General features: G+C 52.9%; 4 protein-coding genes across 4 annotated transcripts; 3 read left to right on the top strand and 1 right to left on the bottom strand.

Annotated features, from left to right (window-relative positions):
- Window positions 1–513: 513 nt before the first annotated feature.
- On the top strand, window positions 514–1,062 carry TRIREDRAFT_4484 (uncharacterized protein; the record flags this gene model as incomplete). The annotated part of the gene is made up of 1 exon (XM_006966405.1): window positions 514–1,062. The coding sequence occupies one exon, from the start codon at window positions 514–516 to the stop codon at window positions 1,060–1,062; it is 549 nt and encodes a 182-aa protein (XP_006966467.1).
- Window positions 1,063–3,701: 2,639 nt separating this feature from the next.
- Window positions 3,702–5,121, top strand: TRIREDRAFT_64322 (uncharacterized protein; the record flags this gene model as incomplete). Its single annotated transcript, XM_006966531.1, has 4 exons — window positions 3,702–3,818; window positions 4,054–4,531; window positions 4,606–4,801; window positions 4,866–5,121. Coding segments are annotated over 4 exons (1,047 nt in total), but the record flags the coding sequence as incomplete, so codon positions are not given.
- A 730-nt stretch (window positions 5,122–5,851) lies between these two features.
- On the top strand, window positions 5,852–8,108 carry TRIREDRAFT_122497 (uncharacterized protein; the record flags this gene model as incomplete). Its single annotated transcript, XM_006966530.1, has 4 exons — window positions 5,852–6,651; window positions 6,719–6,752; window positions 6,868–7,282; window positions 7,442–8,108. 4 exons carry the CDS (start codon window positions 5,852–5,854, stop codon window positions 7,606–7,608), a joined length of 1,416 nt encoding a protein of 471 aa, XP_006966592.1. The 3' UTR covers window positions 7,609–8,108.
- Window positions 8,109–9,597: 1,489 nt separating this feature from the next.
- On the bottom strand, window positions 9,598–11,582 carry TRIREDRAFT_122495 (glycoside hydrolase family 76). Its single transcript, XM_006966438.1, has 4 exons — window positions 11,229–11,582; window positions 10,686–11,171; window positions 10,381–10,625; window positions 9,598–10,301 (listed from the first exon to the last, which is right to left on the bottom strand). The coding sequence occupies exons 1-4, from the start codon at window positions 11,305–11,307 to the stop codon at window positions 9,720–9,722; spliced, it is 1,392 nt and encodes a 463-aa protein (XP_006966500.1). The 5' UTR covers window positions 11,308–11,582; the 3' UTR covers window positions 9,598–9,719.
- Window positions 11,583–17,440: the final 5,858 nt, after the last annotated feature.

The following is a 17,440-nucleotide window of genomic DNA, read 5'->3' as shown; positions in this document are numbered from 1 at the left end:
TTGAGAGATCTCCAAAGTGAAAAATAGAAGGCCAATACCTACATCACACATAGTCTCTTTATTAGACGATGTCGTACCCATACTGGGGAAGAGAACCGTCTTCCGGGTTAGTGGCGTCAGCTCTTCCCATGAGTCAGTCTTGGCCTTGTCGAAAAAAATGTCGAAAGTGTCAAGCGTACGCCTTAGCTTGACATGTCGGAGATAGTAGTTCGGAATTGTCTTGGTTATTCGGAATCCCGCTGAATGGCTGCAAAACACCAACTCACTCGCCTTCAAAGTCTATATATATATATATAAAAATGATCACGACGCTCCCTCCTCTTTTCTATAACAGCACAAAGGATCAAGAATAGTGATAGAACTCACCTTCAAAACACCAGACTTTCTTCACTAGACTTCCGCTCTGCAGAACTGTCACAACCCCAAAACCCTCAGTCTCATTGACTCTCCGACTCACGCTCAACATCCTCATCAGCACACACACACACACACACACACACACACATACACACAATGGCCCCCATCTCCCTCTCCATCCGCAAAGCCACACCCAACGACCTCACCCCCATCCTCACCCTCGTCCGCTCCGCCTACCGCGGCGAATCCAGCCTCCGCGGCTGGACATCCGAAGCCACCATCGTCGACGACCAACGCATCGACGAAAAGGGCCTCCTCGCCAAAATCAACGAGCCCAACGGCGCTGTTCTCGTCGCTTACGACAACAGTGAAAACAAACCCGACGACATCGTCGCCTGCTGCGAACTCCTCAAGCAGAGCGACACGCTCGGCTACTTTGGCCTCTTTGCGGTAAATCCGCTGCGGCAGGCGGGCGGCATTGGAAAGTTTGTGCTGGCTGCTGCGGAGGAGTATGCCAGGAGCACATGGGGGCTGAGAGAGCTCGAGATGAGCGTCATCTGGACGAGGGCTGAGCTGATTGCGTGGTATGTGAGAAGAGGGTATACGGTGACGGAGAAGAGGAAGCCGTTTCCGTATGCGGAGCTTGTTGGCGGCAAGGCATTGCGGGATGATTTGTATTTTGTGGTCTTGATCAAGGCGCTATGATCCATGTGCTCATTGATGTCGGTGTTGAGAAAGGCGGGAGTTGGGGTTGTAGTACAGCGTTTGGTTTGCTTTAAGAATAGATATGAAAATGATGATATCCTCCAACAAGTCAAAGATGAGAGACCTCCTGTAAAGGCAGCCTCGCCCACTGATATCATAAGGTGAAGTGTGAAACCATTTGCGAACCCTGACAAGACAGCATTGCCAATGTCAATAGGCACCACCAAAATGAGGCCGCTCACAGCGCTCAACCAATCTGTCCTTCTCATCAGGGAGAAAGTCAAGATACATAATGGCCTTCCTCTCCGCCCACTCTCTCAGATCAAAGCCCTCCTGACCGGGCTCAATCGTCTGTCCATTGACACTGAGATACGAGCCCTGGTCAGGTATTCCATCACGCAGCTCAATCCGTTTCGGCCTCCATGCCTTGACAGAGCCACCGTCTTGCTCAGTCTCCGATCCGCCGCCAGCCAGGGCAAGCACCTCTGGCAAACTAACATTGACAATTTCCCCCTCGCCTTGAAAGGTGAAGCATCGCACTGCGCACGTCTTGCAAAAGAGGTAGTGCAGCCTCTTACTGTTGCACAGATAGTCGCCCAGACTGTCCAAAGGATCGAGTGGCGACAGCAAAAAGAAGTCGTCGAGTTCCGACACTGGTCGCAGATGAAGGAACCCTATCTTATGGCAAATCGAGCAATTGCATCTGTAGATGCGCTGGACGCCTCGACGCGGCGGCGGTTCCGAATTGACGTAGGATGGAGGAGGCACATTGAGGAAGACGACGTATTGAATCGCTCCGCAATGGCAGGAGCCTTTGTAGGGTAGACGTTGAGGCTGAGAAGCTGGCTCCGGTTGGTCGCTCATGATGATGATGATGATGATGCTGTTCTGAATGAATGACACAACTCTGTCTGTTGTAAAGATGAACACGAGAAGAGCTTATGATGGCTGTCTCGACTGTCTCTTTTTATATCATGAGTCTGGCTCGTAGGGCGTGAAGGATTCGGCGATCAATTCACGATTCCAGCTCGGCTGGTCTAGTCGAAGCGTGAATTCCAGCTGTCGAGCTCATCGGTAGGGCGCATATTGGTGACACCCCGCTGACTTGCGAATCATAGTGCGAATCCTGTGTCAATCACCCGAACCGAAGCCTTTAGACAATCTCAAGGAAAGAATTTTTTGGGTTGTAGGAGAACAAAGCAAACTCCAAGTAATCATTCACTGAGACCCTCTGTGATGCTGCCATGCTGCCAAACAGTGATTAGAACAAGAAATGGTGCACATCTCACAACTGTCTCAGAGTCCTTCACAACTTACACAACTCAACGGACCACAATGAGCTTCTCGTCACAAGCAGCCCCGTTTAGGCTTAGGCCCTCTCCGCAGATTCACCTTCAGGGAAGCCATCGCCGACGATTACTAAAGAAAATTGACCGATTTTTGACCGAATCTGGATGCTCTCGCCGGATCTCGTCCCTTGTCCTCTCATCTTTGCTCTCCCAACTCGCGTCTTTCTCGTCGGGGGAAAACAATAAGACGGCCGCTCAGGTTGTTCATCAGGCCACCGAGCCGTAGCGGAAATAGTTCAGGTTCCCCTGTGGCGTCCTGCCGGGCTTCTGGAGCTTGATGCCTGCGGTGAAGCACCCGTGCGTCCAGTGCAAAGGTCCGCTCCGTCCCGCGCAAACTCACCCAACTTCCCCTTTATCTGCCATCTGTAGCTGACTCGAGCCTTGCCAATAGAGAAGCACGTCAAATGTGAGAGAACCAATCCGCCGGTCCTGTCAGGCTCTGGCTGTCGTGCTGCTATATGCATGAATTCATTCCTCTCTTCTGCTTCTGCTGCATAGCCGGAGGTTGCCGCTTGCGTATCGGCGCAGAAGGCCTGGTGTATAGCTGATATGACCGGCCATAACATGCCATGACATGCCATGCTTGCCCTACTGAAGACTGGTGCCTTCAGGATCATATTGCTGACATGATGCTGCCGTCGGCGATCCACGATAGGTGACGAGGAACGCCCCAAATGCCGCCGGTGTCAGGTGAAGCTATTGCCATGCACCCGCCCATCTAAGAAGACCGTGTTCCGCCACGGGTCAGCTGCCAGCTTCTCCAAGGAGCAGAAATGGGTCAATAGCGAAGTAAAACATTGTACGTAGGCCGGACCCTGTGGCCCAATTGCCTCGTGGCCGTGCCGAGTCTAGCCCTGAGATCGAGGAGGGCTTGATGATTCAGTTGCTGACCGGCATGCAGTTCGCTACCATTCCCAGGGAGGTGCTGCCGTGGCAAGCCAGCAGGGACCTGATCAGTCCGGGGTACCGCAATCGTGGACTGCAACTACTCCTCCCGCAACCAGTCAGTCTCCGTACCCAACCACTTCGAGCGCCCCCTCGGGCAACTCGTCTTCAAACCACTCGCCTCATCTCAGCCACCAGCCGGAGCAGCAGACGTCAAGCCTCACCCCATATCAGCCTCTGGATTCGTTCGGTGAGCGGCCACCCCATCAGTACAGGAGCACCTCGCTTGGTCCACATATCCGCCCTCGTAGCCAGGAGGATGTTCATCATTATTCTTCCGCTACACACACCACAACATACCCCGCAGACGACAAGTCCGCATCATACGCTTCGTTGTACGAGCGTCATGTACCAAGCGTGATATCTTCACAAGAGAATGAGACACTTCGGCGGCGATTTCCCCTAGAAGACCCCCGAGAGGCTTGTCTCTTTCGATATTTCGTCGAAGAAATCGCTCATTGGGTAAGTCGAAGTCCGGACATGATGTGTGACAAACGGCGGCCTCGATGTGCTGAGATGTGTTGACTCTCGTGGACAGTTTGACTTGTGTGATGAGGACCGTCATTTCCAGCTTGCCGTGCCCCGGCGTGCTCACCACCATCCGCACCTCCTCAACGCGATTTTCGCAGTCGCCGCCCGTCATCTAAGTCGACTTCCGCAGTACAGGACGCCAGCCGGCATCTTGTATCATGGACAGCTCATTGCCCAGCTTAGCGAGCATGATGCGGTCGAGTATATGCTCAAATGCATCCCCGCGCTTCGCAATTTCCATGAAGTCGACGACGATGATTATCGCGACAGCATCATTGCCACGGCTGTCATCCTGCGCCAGCTGGAAGAGATTGACGAAGAGGAAGATGATGCGCCGGCAAACGAGAGCGGCAACAGCCAAGGCGACAGTGGCCATGGCAAGCAGGTCAACTTCCTCCCCATCATCAATGCCGTCCTGAGGAGCTCTGCGTCACAAGCCCTGTTTGGCCGGAGGAGCCTCATCCAGGCGGCATACTGGATGGCCCTACGCCAGGAAATCTACCACTCCTTCACCCGGAAACAGCCGCCGCAGTTGTTCCCCTCGCCCGACCTGTGGCATAGCGCTTCCAAGGCGAACAAGACGGTGATGCATACCGTCCAGGTGGCCAAGTGGCGCTGGGAGGACGGGTCGGAACGCGAATGGCGTGAGTCGGACAGTCCATTGGTGCTTGTGCGTATTGTATCGCTGCGTACCTAAGAACTGACAATTCATGTCTAGTGAGGCTCATGGATCAGCAAGAGTACCTCGAGCGCGAGATTCTGGTCAACTTCCGGCCCATCTTCAAGACGACGGCGGACAAGGCCAAGGGAGAAATCTTTCCCACCATCTGGTACGGGTCCAACCTGGAGGTGACGAGCGTGCAGCAGAGCATCATGGCCAAGTCGGTGCTGGTTGCCGAGAATCCTTTTCTCAAGTAGGTCATGTTTGTCATGTTCCGCACTGGATCAGTACCTTATTGACCGCTTGATTACCTACAGAGCTCCATCGGCATCGCGTGCATCCTGGCGAAAGGCGGAAAACGACGTGCGTCTGCTGCTGCTGGAGCTCTGCGGCATCGCCCTCTGCCATCCAGCCTCGCCGCCGGCGCTGCTCAACGCGGCGATTGGCATCCAGCTGTACGGCGACTTCTTCACGGACCGGTACGAGCGTCAGGCGCTGCGAGGCGTCGTGGAAAAGTATCGCGATGCGCGAGCCTGGCCGGTGCAGAAGCTGCTCGAGATGTTTAGGGAGTGATTTTTTACTGACTGGCGCTTGGTTCGAGCTGGCCCGTCGTACAGTAGGTATATAGCAGGAGCATCGTGTATATTGAACAGGTGGCTGTATCAGTAGTGTGTCGTCTCGGGAATTGGCAAGCGGTGATGATTCTGGGGAGTCCACGTCCAAGAGGTTGTGCTGTTGAAGATGAAGGCCTTGGATATCAAATGGATGTCTGCCCGTGAATGCGTGCGGTCAGGCCACAGAACTCAGCACCCGCTAGGTTGGCTGCTTCAGCGGCCCAGTTCAGTGGCTGGGGCGGGATTTACAGCGGCCTTGGCGCTTCTGCCTGCCAGACCGAGGCGCCATTGGCCGGGGCGACCTGGATCCAATCGATCCATGGATCTGTGCTGGGCTGCCCGATCATTGGATCACCTCCAGCTCTCAATACCTACCTATGTACCGCAGCCTCGTAGGAGTCGTGGAGTTGAAAAAACAACACACAACAGACGATCCTCACACAGAGCTCCAACCGGTCTACTTCTCAGTAGCCAAGTTCACATCCAAATTCATTCTGTTTCCCAACTCAACGCTGAGTCAATTGACCTATATTTAGCCCAACTGATGTCGGCGCTGTGGGCGGTTAGATACACCGGTGAGTAACGGCTACATTCACGCCTTTGATCGTCTTCACAATCACCACAATCCCGCCAGATGTGCCTGTTGACAGCATAGACTCACCATCAAGGCTATAGGCAGAACTGACACAATGCCGAACCAAAGAGTAACACGATCGGCCTCGACCAAAGCCACAGCAAAGGCCTCTTCATTATCACCATCATCACCATCCATATCCAGCACCGCCTCTACCAACCTCACCACATCCAGATTCAGGGTCACGACATCATCATCACCATCCCCAAGGACCGTCGTCAAGTCAAACGCCAAAACCAAGTCCAGACCTCCACCACACTCAAAATCCTCCTCCTCATCATCATCATCGTCAGACCAACCCATCAGCTTCCCCTCCGCCTCCGCCTTCGACCAATACCTCCTCCGATCCGGCCCCTCCACCCTCTCCGGCATCTGGCTCCGCATCACCAAGAAATCAAGCATCTCCCGCTTCCCATCAGTCACCTACCACGAAGCCGTCGACATCGCCCTCTGCCACGGCTGGATCGACGGCCAGCGCAAGTCCCTCGACGACATCTCCTTCCTGCAGCGCTTCACGCCTCGTCGCCCCCGCAGCCTCTGGTCGCGCCGCAACGTCGAGCGCGTCGAAGCGCTGACGGCAGAGGGCCGCATGAGACCAACGGGCATAGCGGCAGTGGAAGCTGCAAAGGAGGATGGGCGATGGGAGAGGGCGTATGCAGGGCCGGCGACAATGGAGGTTCCCGGGGACTTTGAGGATGCGCTGGCGAGCAACGAGGCTGCCAGAGCGGTGTTTGAGGAGTTGAGCAAGGCGCAGAGATATTCGTTTTTGTGGCGTATACAAACGGCTGTCAAGAGCGAGACAAGGGAGCGCAGGATCAAGGAGTTTGTCGACCTTTTGGCTGAGGGCAAGACGTTGTAATTGGTGCATGGAACAAGGCCAAACTGTATTGACATATAGAGCAACATTCTTCTGTGTACCTAGACAGTCAAGCAACGCGCGGTATCTGGTATCTTATGTGTGTAACGCCCTGAAATTTCCCAGATTTTGTCCAAATCAAGCTGCCATACCCTGTTACGCCGCAGCCATGTTCAATCTGACTCATCCGATTCCTCTGCGATACCGTCGATAAGCTCGTCTTCAGACCGTTCGTCGTCTTCGTCATCATCATCATTATCATCATCTTCATCCTCTTCATCATCCTCCTCATCATCAGTAGATTCAATCCGCCTGTTGCGCGACGAGCGATGCCTCGGCGGTACAAGTTCAAGCCGGGCAGCCAGACTCAACCGCCTTACATCTGCAACTTCATTCTGTTCCTCTTCGTCGCTGTCCTCCTCCTCCTCATCGTCATCGTCATTGTCACTAGTGCCGTCGTCGTCGTCGCCGTCGCTGTTCTCTTCATCATCTTCTTCTGGGCCAACATGTTTGGTTTTCTTCCTCGTTTCGCCATTCTGCTCGCCCTTCCCCCTTTCTTCATCATCATCCCCACCATCGTCACTCTCGTCATCGCTGTCCACGACTGCTGCACGTCTTCTGCGCTTCCTGGTAGCACTCGCCTCGTTGACGCCCTCATCGTCAGTGTCTGATCTGGTGCCAGATGAGGAGCCCCCGCTGCGAGCATGCTTTCTTCTGGGCACTTCAGAGGGAAGTTCATCATCCGAGTCAGCAACGATGCGTCGTTTCCGAGCACTGACTGTCCCCAAGACGGAGGATGGTTCTGGCTCGGGGCTGGAAAAGGCCGCCGCGTTCTCATTAGAGGCGTCGTGCCCATCACCATGGCCGTCTTCAGCGTCGCTGCTAGTGTTGCCCTCAGAGAAGTCGAAATCTCCAACACTGCTCGCGTCGTCTTCAAGGATTTGATCCCCCGATAGATTATCCAGGTCCCAATTATCGTGGAAGCCATGTTCCACTAGTTCAGAGTCATCTATACCTTCGCTTTCGTACTCGTCGATATATTCCTCATAATTGCCGCCGTCGCTGGTGGAGCTCCAGTCAGTGAGTTCGTCGGCGGCAATGCCCCTCAAATAAGCCTCTTGCCACGATGTCTGCAGCTTTTCAAGGGCCCTGTAGCCACCTCGATCCTCGAAGACGAACATGGGTAGAATCATCGCACCATGGCCGAGCTGCGTAACTTCTTCTGGAGAGGGAAATCCAAGTTCATTCATATTCGGAAGGGGAAGCTGCCGGGCAAAGTCATCGTAATCGTCGGCGTTTGGCCACACATGCATTTTGCGAAAATAGCCATTTCCCATATCCCTGATGGAGACTTCGTGCGTATAGACATAGTCGGATCCCGCCCATATCCTGTCTCCCATTGTCAACTGCCGAGTGGGAGGGAGATCAAAAAATAGCCGCTTGAGGTTAGGGAATGGTTCCAGGATGTGTGTGTATAGTCGGTTGATGTCGAGTCGTTCAAGGACACTTAGCGAGCAGCAGTCGATGGCAAGTTGGGTAACATTTTCTGCAAAGCCCTCAAAACGGCAGCGGCCTCCATGCTGCCAGTCGCCCCTCAAGCTGGCACAAAGGGTATCGAGAAACCTATCACCAGCGCTGAGATAAGCAACATCTCGGTCTCGATGAAGATGCACCGTTGCGGGGCCGCGGCCTGTTCTTGAGGGACCAAGCTTGAGGGTATGGGGGAGAGTTTTGAGCACCACGTCTCGAGCTTCCCGATTGACTGCGACAATTCTTCGAACATTCCGAGTCTCCTTGGCAAGCTCTCTGCTGGGTTGGACGGTCCAATCTATAATGACGTCGCCGTGGTCGTCAAGCTCGGTGAACGGGCGAGGCGAGAGGTCAAGGCCGAAATGAAGGATGCGAGGCTGCAATTCCCTAACAAGGGCAAGCTCCCAGACTCTGATGCGAAGTTCGGGGGGCAGCTTGGAGAAGGGGTGGAAAGTGCGCCCCTCGTAGGGATTTTCATCTGCGGCATCTTTTCCATTGTAAAATTCGTATTCGGCGGCCGAATCGTAGCTGTCGTGGTCCGTTTCCTGTGCCTCTTCAAGCAACAGCGCTGTGAGATCGTGCATCTTGAGACGTGTCAAAGGCCAAGAGGCCAATTGGCCCCTCGGATTTAATGAAGAGGGACGGTTTCCCTTGTGCCACAGTAAGTGTGTTTGTTCGCAGTATGGGTGGATGGAAAGGCGGCAATTTGATGAGCGGGCAGTCTGGGTTGATGAAGAGGAAGAGTTGAACAGACGAATGCACGTGAAGAAGATACCTACCTAAGACATGATTGCATTTTGCCGCCGTTATATTGACCGCCAACGTGCCGATAAGATAAGCTCAGCGCTGTATCACGTAAGTCGAGTCGCGGGTACTTGATTTGAGCTCCACTGCAGCGAATCTACCCAGGTACACGAGGTCTGGTGCATGTACTCGTACATGAGCAGTGACCCCGCTTTTACCCAACCCAGCTCCAGATCGTTGGGCGGTCAGGCAGCATGATGTTGGAGCCTTCCAAGTTGTGCTTGACTGTTGACTGTTAATAATGAGGTAGAAGACAAACCCTCTTTCTTCTTCACTCTTCCACTTTCGAACCCCAACTCGCTCGCAAAGTCCAGCTCCTTATAGTGCCCTACGATGGTTATGCGGAGAGGAGCTGCTTCTTGTCTTCCTTGTCACTCGCCATTGACGGCCATTAGACGCGTTGCAGCCCAAGCTGAAAGTCGCAAAGCTGCACGAGGCCTCGTCAGAACAGTCTCTCCTGCAGTAGCAGATGGCCAACGACTGAGTTGGCCGACGCCCTTGCAGCTGGCTGGGTGCATATATGCAAGGCCCTGGGTGGAATCATGGTATTGTGTTACTCTGGCCAGCAGTTTTCCATCTATGAATCCGAGGTAGTATTAATATTGATTGTGACTACATGTGCTTCTATCATATCCCGCCCATAGACGCATTCACACAGCGTTATCACGATTCCATCAACGCCCTCGCGCCGTCAAACTCCATACCAAGCCAGATTCAAAAGACCAACGGACATTCAACTCAAGCTCATCCAGATAAAGGCGCCCGTTGCGCTGCAGATAATCACCAGCGTCAAGACCACAGCTCCAGCCTTGTCTCCCGCATCAATCGGGTCCGGCTTGACCTCTCCATTATCTCCCCCATGGCCTGCGTTCGGGTTTCCCTTGGAAATGCCCCCCGTCGAATTGGTCACCGGCGGATTGGCTTCGGTAATGAGAAGACTCGAGACGGCTGCAAGAACATTCATGGCTTCGCCGGCACCGCTGGTATGGTCGACCGTCGTCGGTTCGAAAAACTTCCCGGAGCTCCAGTAGAAGCCGCAGCGTCGGCCTGACTCGCCTCCCGTGCACTGCTTGACAGCAGCCTCTGTTGACGTTCGCAGCACCGGCAGGATCTTGGACCGTGTGTGAGGCGCAATTTGCGTGACGACGGATAGCCAGCGGTGCACGTATCCCTTGAAGGAGAGCATGTCTGTGCTGCATGCGCCTTGTCGCGGCTCGCAAGCAGCCTCAAACGCGATGCCATCTGGGAAGAACCTCTCCAACAAGGCATCGAGAAGCTTGTCGACGCGTTGCTTCCAGACCTCCGAGCCATCGGTCTATTATACACCAGTCAGTCTACCTTCCAAGCCAGGTTTGACGGGAATGGTAAGTCGCAGTCAGCGTCTGCATACGTACATAGTTGTACATAAAGGCGGCTCCCTGGGTGAGGACAGCTGCGTTGTAAGAGAAGGCGGCAGGATTGATATCGGTACAGTTCTTTTCGACATGCGCGCCGTCGTATACGATCCAGCTTTCATGATCAATGTACTTGACTCCCCAGAGCCAGTTCCAGGTATCTTCGGCGTGCTTGGCATATGTATCGTTGTTTGTGTACCGAGCAAGTCGGGCTCCAAGGTTGAAGAAGCATCCGTTGGCAATGGCTAGAAACATGGTGGAATTAGCACTTCAATCCCCTCAGCTGGACGGTTGTCTGGCCTCACTGTTCTTGTAGTTGTATCCAGCATTGGAAAAGGGAATCTGCCACCTCAGTCCACCGTTGCAAGTCTCGTCGTGGCGGCTGGGATCGGCCTGCGTATTCCAAACTGCCTGCGCCAGAGCCAGCCACTGCGGCTTATCCGCAGGAGGATTCGGGAATTTCGTCTCGGCAGCCAGCATCGCAGACATACCCCAGAAGCCCTGGTCATCGTTTCCGAGGGAAGCCGTGTGGTTCTTGGGCATGTAATTTTCGTTCTCGCCGACCTGGTGCAGCAAGCCTTCCATCACCACCGAGTTGTAGCTCGAGTCACCCGTCAGATGCCAGTAATCGACGTATGTGCCCATCATTGCGCCTCCTTCCCACCAGTAATAGTCCCCCTTGCCCTCGGTTGGCGGACCGGGCAGGATGCCGGGGATCTGGCCCGTCTTGTTTCCTTCGTAGAAGAGCATGAGGTCGTAGGCCAGCCCGCGGGCGGACTCACGGATGTTATCTGCCGATTGACATGAGCGAGGGATACCACCAAGGCTGAGTGTTGTCATTTCCTTACCTGCATTGTCAATGCGATAGACGGCTTCGACTTGGGCAAAGAAGGAGTAGATCGTGATGATGAGGAGTGAGGAGAACATGATGCGAAGTGATTTGGGCTACGCCAAATTCCTAGAGACGATGGTAATGATGATGGCAACTAAGGCCTCAGTCTTGCGATACCTATGATTCAAAGAGCGATAGAAGAAAAAAATAAGAGAACGGCGTGTTATAAGCGAATGACGGAATCGAATAGAATCAACAGTAATGTCGACGCCCTACCAGCAGACGACGACCGCACTGCCAGTTCAAGCTGCGAATAGAAGCTGGAGATAATGTTGAAAGAAGCCCAAGGACAGAAACAGATATGAATGCAACGGGGAAAAACTTCAATACACGGCAGACCTAATCTGCGGTCTCATGTGCCGTCAAGTAGCTCCTTAACCGCTCAGCACCGTGCAACTCTAAGCATGTGGGTGCGCGCAGTGGCGCTCTTGGCTGACGGGCTACATTGTCGTGGAAGGCCTTGAAGCAAGGCTGTGCTCGAGCTTGGCCGTGGCCTAGCAGCTCAGTTTGGCTCTTGGCAAGGCTTGGAATGGGCGTCTGGTTGGTTTGCTCACGAGACTAAGCGGGAGATGACATCTCATGTATTCAGCTAGATAGGGTATAAAAATGTGGCCATGGAGACGGAAGAGTGCTCGTATCCGATTTGAAATGCTTGCGACGATGCAACAAAGAAAGAAGATTGGAATGCAGAGAGCTTTTAGAGGAGAGAGCATCACTCATCCTGTTGAAAGGACAAACATGGGGACACAGGCATCCCTCCCTTGCTGAAACCGGCATCTCGCAGCGGACAGGCACAGGCCAGAGAAAGACTAATCCTACCTACCGGCGAATAGGAGCGAATCATCCCAGAGATCGGAAGAGACACGCGGGATCTCCAACGGCAAATAGAAGAGCGGGACGCGTCATCGAAGCGGTGCAATTCAATGAGACAGGTTTGACGGGTGAGGGTTTGGGGCGCTTTGGGGGAGAGGCGCAGCAGACAGGACTGAAACCCTCTTGCGGGCTTGGCTGGGGTTTGGCTACCTTGGTAACTACTAGGTACCTAGGTAGTAGTGGGGGAGGCTAAGGTTTAAGGTTCTTTGGGAAGCTTAAAATGGGCGATCCGGTGAGTCGGGATTTATGTATGTTGATACGGCCTCTTTTCTTCCATTTCACCAAGGCAATCGCTCGTATGGGAGACGTCCTTGAAATCAATCTCTTGATAGAGATTGCCATCAGTTTGTCAAATGCCTATGGATGAGTCGTTTTGTTGAGTCTTCTTCGCTAAATAAAGGCTAGCATGCGGGATACAAAGCAGATACAGGGCATGTCGCTGTGTACTCGAAGTTGGCTCGCTACCTAAGGTAGTAGTTGCGCAATGCAATCCGCATAATCATCGACATGACCACGGCTAACGAGGACCTATCGATATCTCTTTGCCTCGCTCGAAACTCTTTTTATGTATCCTCGGTTTTAATACAGGAAATTGGCCGGTGATCGTTCTCCTTTGCACGCGGTCAAGAACAGGTAGAGAATGTTCTCGTGCGCGCCTAAGGTACTTGTAGGGGAGTTTCGAGTACAACCGCATTGCCCTAAAGGCAAGGGAACCCATTTGGTAATAGAGATTAATAAGACATCTATGAGGGGTATAGGTACATGATTGTTCATGTGAGACGGGTTGGAGGGACTTGGCGCTGCAATGCCACTCAATTGTGTGACATGCGCCTGTTTTATCTTTCTTGTCGGATTACCTAATGGGAGTCACTGCAAAAATGTCACGGGAGGAGCTGAGAACAGCTTATATCCCTGCAATCACTAGGCAGTCACGATGTTGGTTAAAAGAAGGGCGTGACTCTGGTGATGGGTGTTGGTGTCGTTTTGCTCCTCCAGCGGTTGACGTACTCTAGGTAGGTACCTTATGTTCTTCAGTTGCTGTTGGTGCTCATGTCTTTGCTAGTGGCTTCTATGTGTCCGAAATCAAACGAGCTCATCAAATAGCTGCACAGTACGGGAGGGTCTACGGCAAGGGGAGACAAAGGTATGACATTTCAGATGGGAAGAGGAGCTGCTGAAGTTATGCTCTTGTATGCCTGCAATAACGTCTGGGAACGACAAACTTGGTTGCGCAGACGTGATAGCGAGAACCGTACCCCTTTCTTATGAAGCCACCATCCCAGGAGAAAGGTAGTAGAGCGTTTGGGGCTACAGTATGTTCTTGATCATCGAGATATCCCGTCAAGGGCGTGAAGCATAGCCTGCCGTATCCATTCTCCCATTCTTCTACCTTTTGAACTCGGTGCAGTAACTCAACGTTCGTACGACGTTCTTTGACCGTTGCAAACGAATACATGTGCTCGTAGGCCCAGCCCGCCATAGCCAAATCGCGGGACCCTTGGATGCCTTTAAGTAACTCATGGGAAAGTTCAACCCCTCTGATCATGTATTCACGCACTGCTACGATAAGAGCGTCGTGTCACAGTTTGCCATCGAAAGAGCCATTCAATAGGCAAAAGACCGATCAACGCAGGTTTTTGGCAGCAAAGTGCCGGACGATATCAATACCAGAATATAAGGATTACGGGAGACTCACAGAGCACTTCTCTAGCTCAGATAAAATTGTTGTCAAGTCAGCGTCAACCGAGGTGACACTACCAATCTCGGAGAAGCTCTGAGATATGGCTCTCCTCCATGTCCCTCTGTATAATTTACCGTGGGATGATGTGACTGTTGGCAAGTTAAAAAGATGAGCCAAACGTATCTTGAAGCTAGGCATTAGCGGATACAGCGGCAACAGGTGTGTGTAACAAGTTGGGATATAAGTCGAGGCATCATGTTTTCCACATTATCGCCTTGGCAAATGCTCGAAAAAGGCCCGTTCATGATGTTTGAAAGGTTTGGATGTCTGATACGAATATGCCTCTTTCACGTTGATTGTCAAAGCCATGCATAGCCAATTGATTGGGGTGCATGATAATGTTCATTCAACAGTGGTTGAAATTATCCGAGCTCCCCGACTGCTCCACCCGTAATGCCCAAATTGAAGTTGCTGAAAGTAACCCTCATATCAGGGACGACGCCCGTGCAATGGCATAGGCTGGTCATCCCGAAATAGTGGTGTAGAAGACAGTTCGGGGCGAGTTATTAAAATTACTCTCAAGTTTGGACTGAGTTATATCCTCAGCTTCGTCTGCCTAAAAGCAAAGACGGCTTGAATACGGAGACTCTGCCTCCGTGATTACACAACATACATATCTTTTTTTCGATAGTGTAAACCCTTTGGGCTAGACCATCTGCCTAGGCTAAGTGAAGATCCAGTCATACGAACGCACTTCGTGGCATTCAGGTATGCAGGTATCTTCATTTGGCCGAGGATTTTGGTGGTGTTACATCGCAGGTGGCACACGCCAGCAAGTACGGAGTCCATGTATTTGTATACGATGGGCCTCTTGCCGGCTTGTATGGGGAGAGCTGGCGCTTAACACCTTTGTGTGACCTCATCAGACATGCTCCGTACGACGCAAAACATGTGTCGAGCGTATTACGGCGTATCAAGAAACGTCGAAGAGGATATGTCTTAACCCATCATCGATTTCACCCCTAATTCTGCCATAATGAACGGAGTAGTATCTGTAGGGGGCAGACAACTGGTCTGCTGGGATGAATATAGTATCTCTGTTTCATAGAAAGAGATAGGGAGCCACCTAGATATAGGATATAGGAGTCCGAAAGGCGGTATTCTAGTATACCGTTTTGAACAGGGTAAAATCTGCCTCCCGTCGGGTACGAATGCCCCCGTCCGCTGACCTGGGGTTTCGACCCTTGTCTCTCTGCACTCCAGAAAATGTTACCATAAGCTTAATCAACTCCGCATCAGCCACAAAAGCCACGATCAAGACCCTCGCACGGCAGCCAAAAGCCGCTGAATATCTATACCTGTTGAGACATACCGTTTTGTCAGCGGGCCGCGAGCTCACCCCAACTCATCCAACCTTGCAAATGCCGGATCGCAGCCTACTACTTGGTACTATGCTTCCTCTCCGCATCAAGACGGCCAATAACCGCGCGCACAGCGAACCAAACAAGCCTGGTAGTTCGTCTGATTCGCGGGGAAAATTAATGGCAAAATGCAAAATATGACCCCCTGGTCACTGTTCCCCCCCCTGTTTGCGACCCCATCGAGTTAATATACCGAGATGTCGCACTAGCTAATAGGTCCGACTCCAAACCCCCCTGGCTGCCTGCCTTCACAACAGGATCTGATGGATGTAAATCCACACGCAAGACGAAGGTCACTAGACTAGCTACCTAGTAGTCGTATAAACAAGTTTTCTTGGTGTCTGGGCAGTCTTTCCCAAGAACAAGCTTGTGTCTTCATTGGCAGCTCGGAATGAAGCTCACAGCTCCAATAAGAGACGCGCGACCCGATGATCCCCGTCCGGACCAGGCCATGCCGGATGTGGGGTGCAGGCGATGAGGTCGGCGATAATCCGCGAACACTACAACCCAAAGCCGTTGGGAGATCATGACTGCCAAGGGGGGGACCATGGCTACAGGAATGCCGATCCTCCCCGGCACGTGCTTGGCAGTTTGAAATGAAGGGGCCGTGATCTAGAGACGTGATGTTTAGTCGGCCGCAGCAGGCCAATTGCAAGAAGACCATCAGTCTCGAAGGCCCCTAGGATCTGCCCATTCTGTGCAAAGCAGCAACGTGATAATGATAGAGAATCGAACGTTCATATGGAAGGGCTAGAAAACCTCCTCGGAATTAAGACTGTTCGCAAGGCTCCGAAATAGACCTGGGTTAAGCAAACCATGCTTCTATAGACTGACTAGTGGACAAGCAACTGCCAGTTCCCGACATGGTTCTCAAGAAGCTTCAATGCTTGCTGACAGGAGGCCACGTCGATTGGCTGGACGGGTCGGCAACCCCCTGCTGTACATGGGGTAGCTCATACGACTCACCTGGCGCTGCATGTCATGTTATATGCCGTTTCCTTGCCCATGTGTATGGATAAGATGTCCAAACTGGCAAGTCGATGCCGATCTCAGCCCATTTAAGAGCGTCGAGACAACAAGCAATGACCCTGGAACTGGCATAGCTGGTCAGAACAATAGCTTCGCTCGTGGGAAAACGGTTGGCTGACGAGCAAACTCGATATTGGTATTCGCTGCCTACCGGCTTCAAACTCGTTTGTGAATAGCCAACTCAAGGCAAGCCACCTCCGCATCTGTTACTCCCCGACTTGGGCGCTTGCCGATGCATGCCCCAGACTTTTCATGGATGCTTCCTTTGGCCGTCTTCACCCCCGGTCAAGTCCGCGGTCCAAAATCCCCCTTGCCAGGCAGGGAAACGGGGTAAACGAGCCGCCGCGGGACGAGTCAGTAGGAGTCCACACGGCAGCTGGAGGAGATCGATAGAATATCGCCCACCAGCTTGTTGGAGACTGCAGCCACAAGAACGGCCGGGGACGCCACCGCCACCAGGCCCATGTTTGCAGTCACTTCGGCCTTGTCTTCTTGTTTCGTTTCACCTCTATCTAGTGGAACTATGTTCGACAGCAGCCAATGCCTCTCGTGCCCACACCAGCTGCTTCGGCCCATTGTTCGGCGAGCAAGCGTCAGATGATTGGGGGGGTTTGGTCTTGGAGGCTCACGAACATAGAGAGAACATGAGAAGCAGAGTCCCCAATGTGGCCGGGCATCCGCCTCCATCTCAAGCCAAGGGTTGCATCGCAGACCTTCTAGGCTCGGACCGATTCCGGATCGGCAGAGAGAAAGCGGCCAAGAGCTTTCGTTTTCTGGTCGTCCCCGATGAAGCTGTCCAGGAACGGGGATAGCTCTAGCCCTTGGAGATGGCCAGCGAGGTTTGGCCTTGGCGGCCGAGTGCGCGTTGGACGATCCGGGAAAGGCCTCAAAATAGTGTTTCGAAACTTGTCAGCGTGGAAGCAAGGATACCAAAAAGCGAATGCTACTCTTGGTTGCATTGGAGATAGGACTGAGAGCCAGGGGACTAAGGGGCTAGAGGACATTGAATGATAGTATAGCGAATTGGTATATAAAGGACAGAGGATCCCCGACTCTTGGTCTTGTTGCTCACCAGGTCGGTCATCAAGTCGTCTTCCAGTCCACTTCTCTCCAGCAAGCCATCAAAGAGCAACAGGCCAGGCCAGCTTCTTCCAAGCCATCACC

Source organism: Trichoderma reesei (assembly GCF_000167675.1).
Source record: "Trichoderma reesei QM6a unplaced genomic scaffold TRIREscaffold_13, whole genome shotgun sequence".
Taxonomy (NCBI): Eukaryota; Fungi; Ascomycota; class Sordariomycetes; order Hypocreales; family Hypocreaceae; genus Trichoderma; species Trichoderma reesei.
This window is presented reverse-complemented; position numbering and strand designations above follow the sequence as displayed.

Bases quoted from the DNA above. Each gene is read 5' to 3' on its own strand.
- TRIREDRAFT_122495 (XM_006966438.1), bottom strand. From the start codon at position 11,307: ATGTTCTCCTCACTCCTCATCATCACGATCTACTCCTTCTTTGCCCAA. The intron at 11,172-11,228 runs GTAAGGAAATGA...GTCAATCGGCAG, and splicing joins CTATCGCATTGACAATGCAG to ATAACATCCGTGAGTCCGCC. The intron at 10,626-10,685 runs GTGAGGCCAGAC...CCATGTTTCTAG, and splicing joins TGGATACAACTACAAGAACA to CCATTGCCAACGGATGCTTC.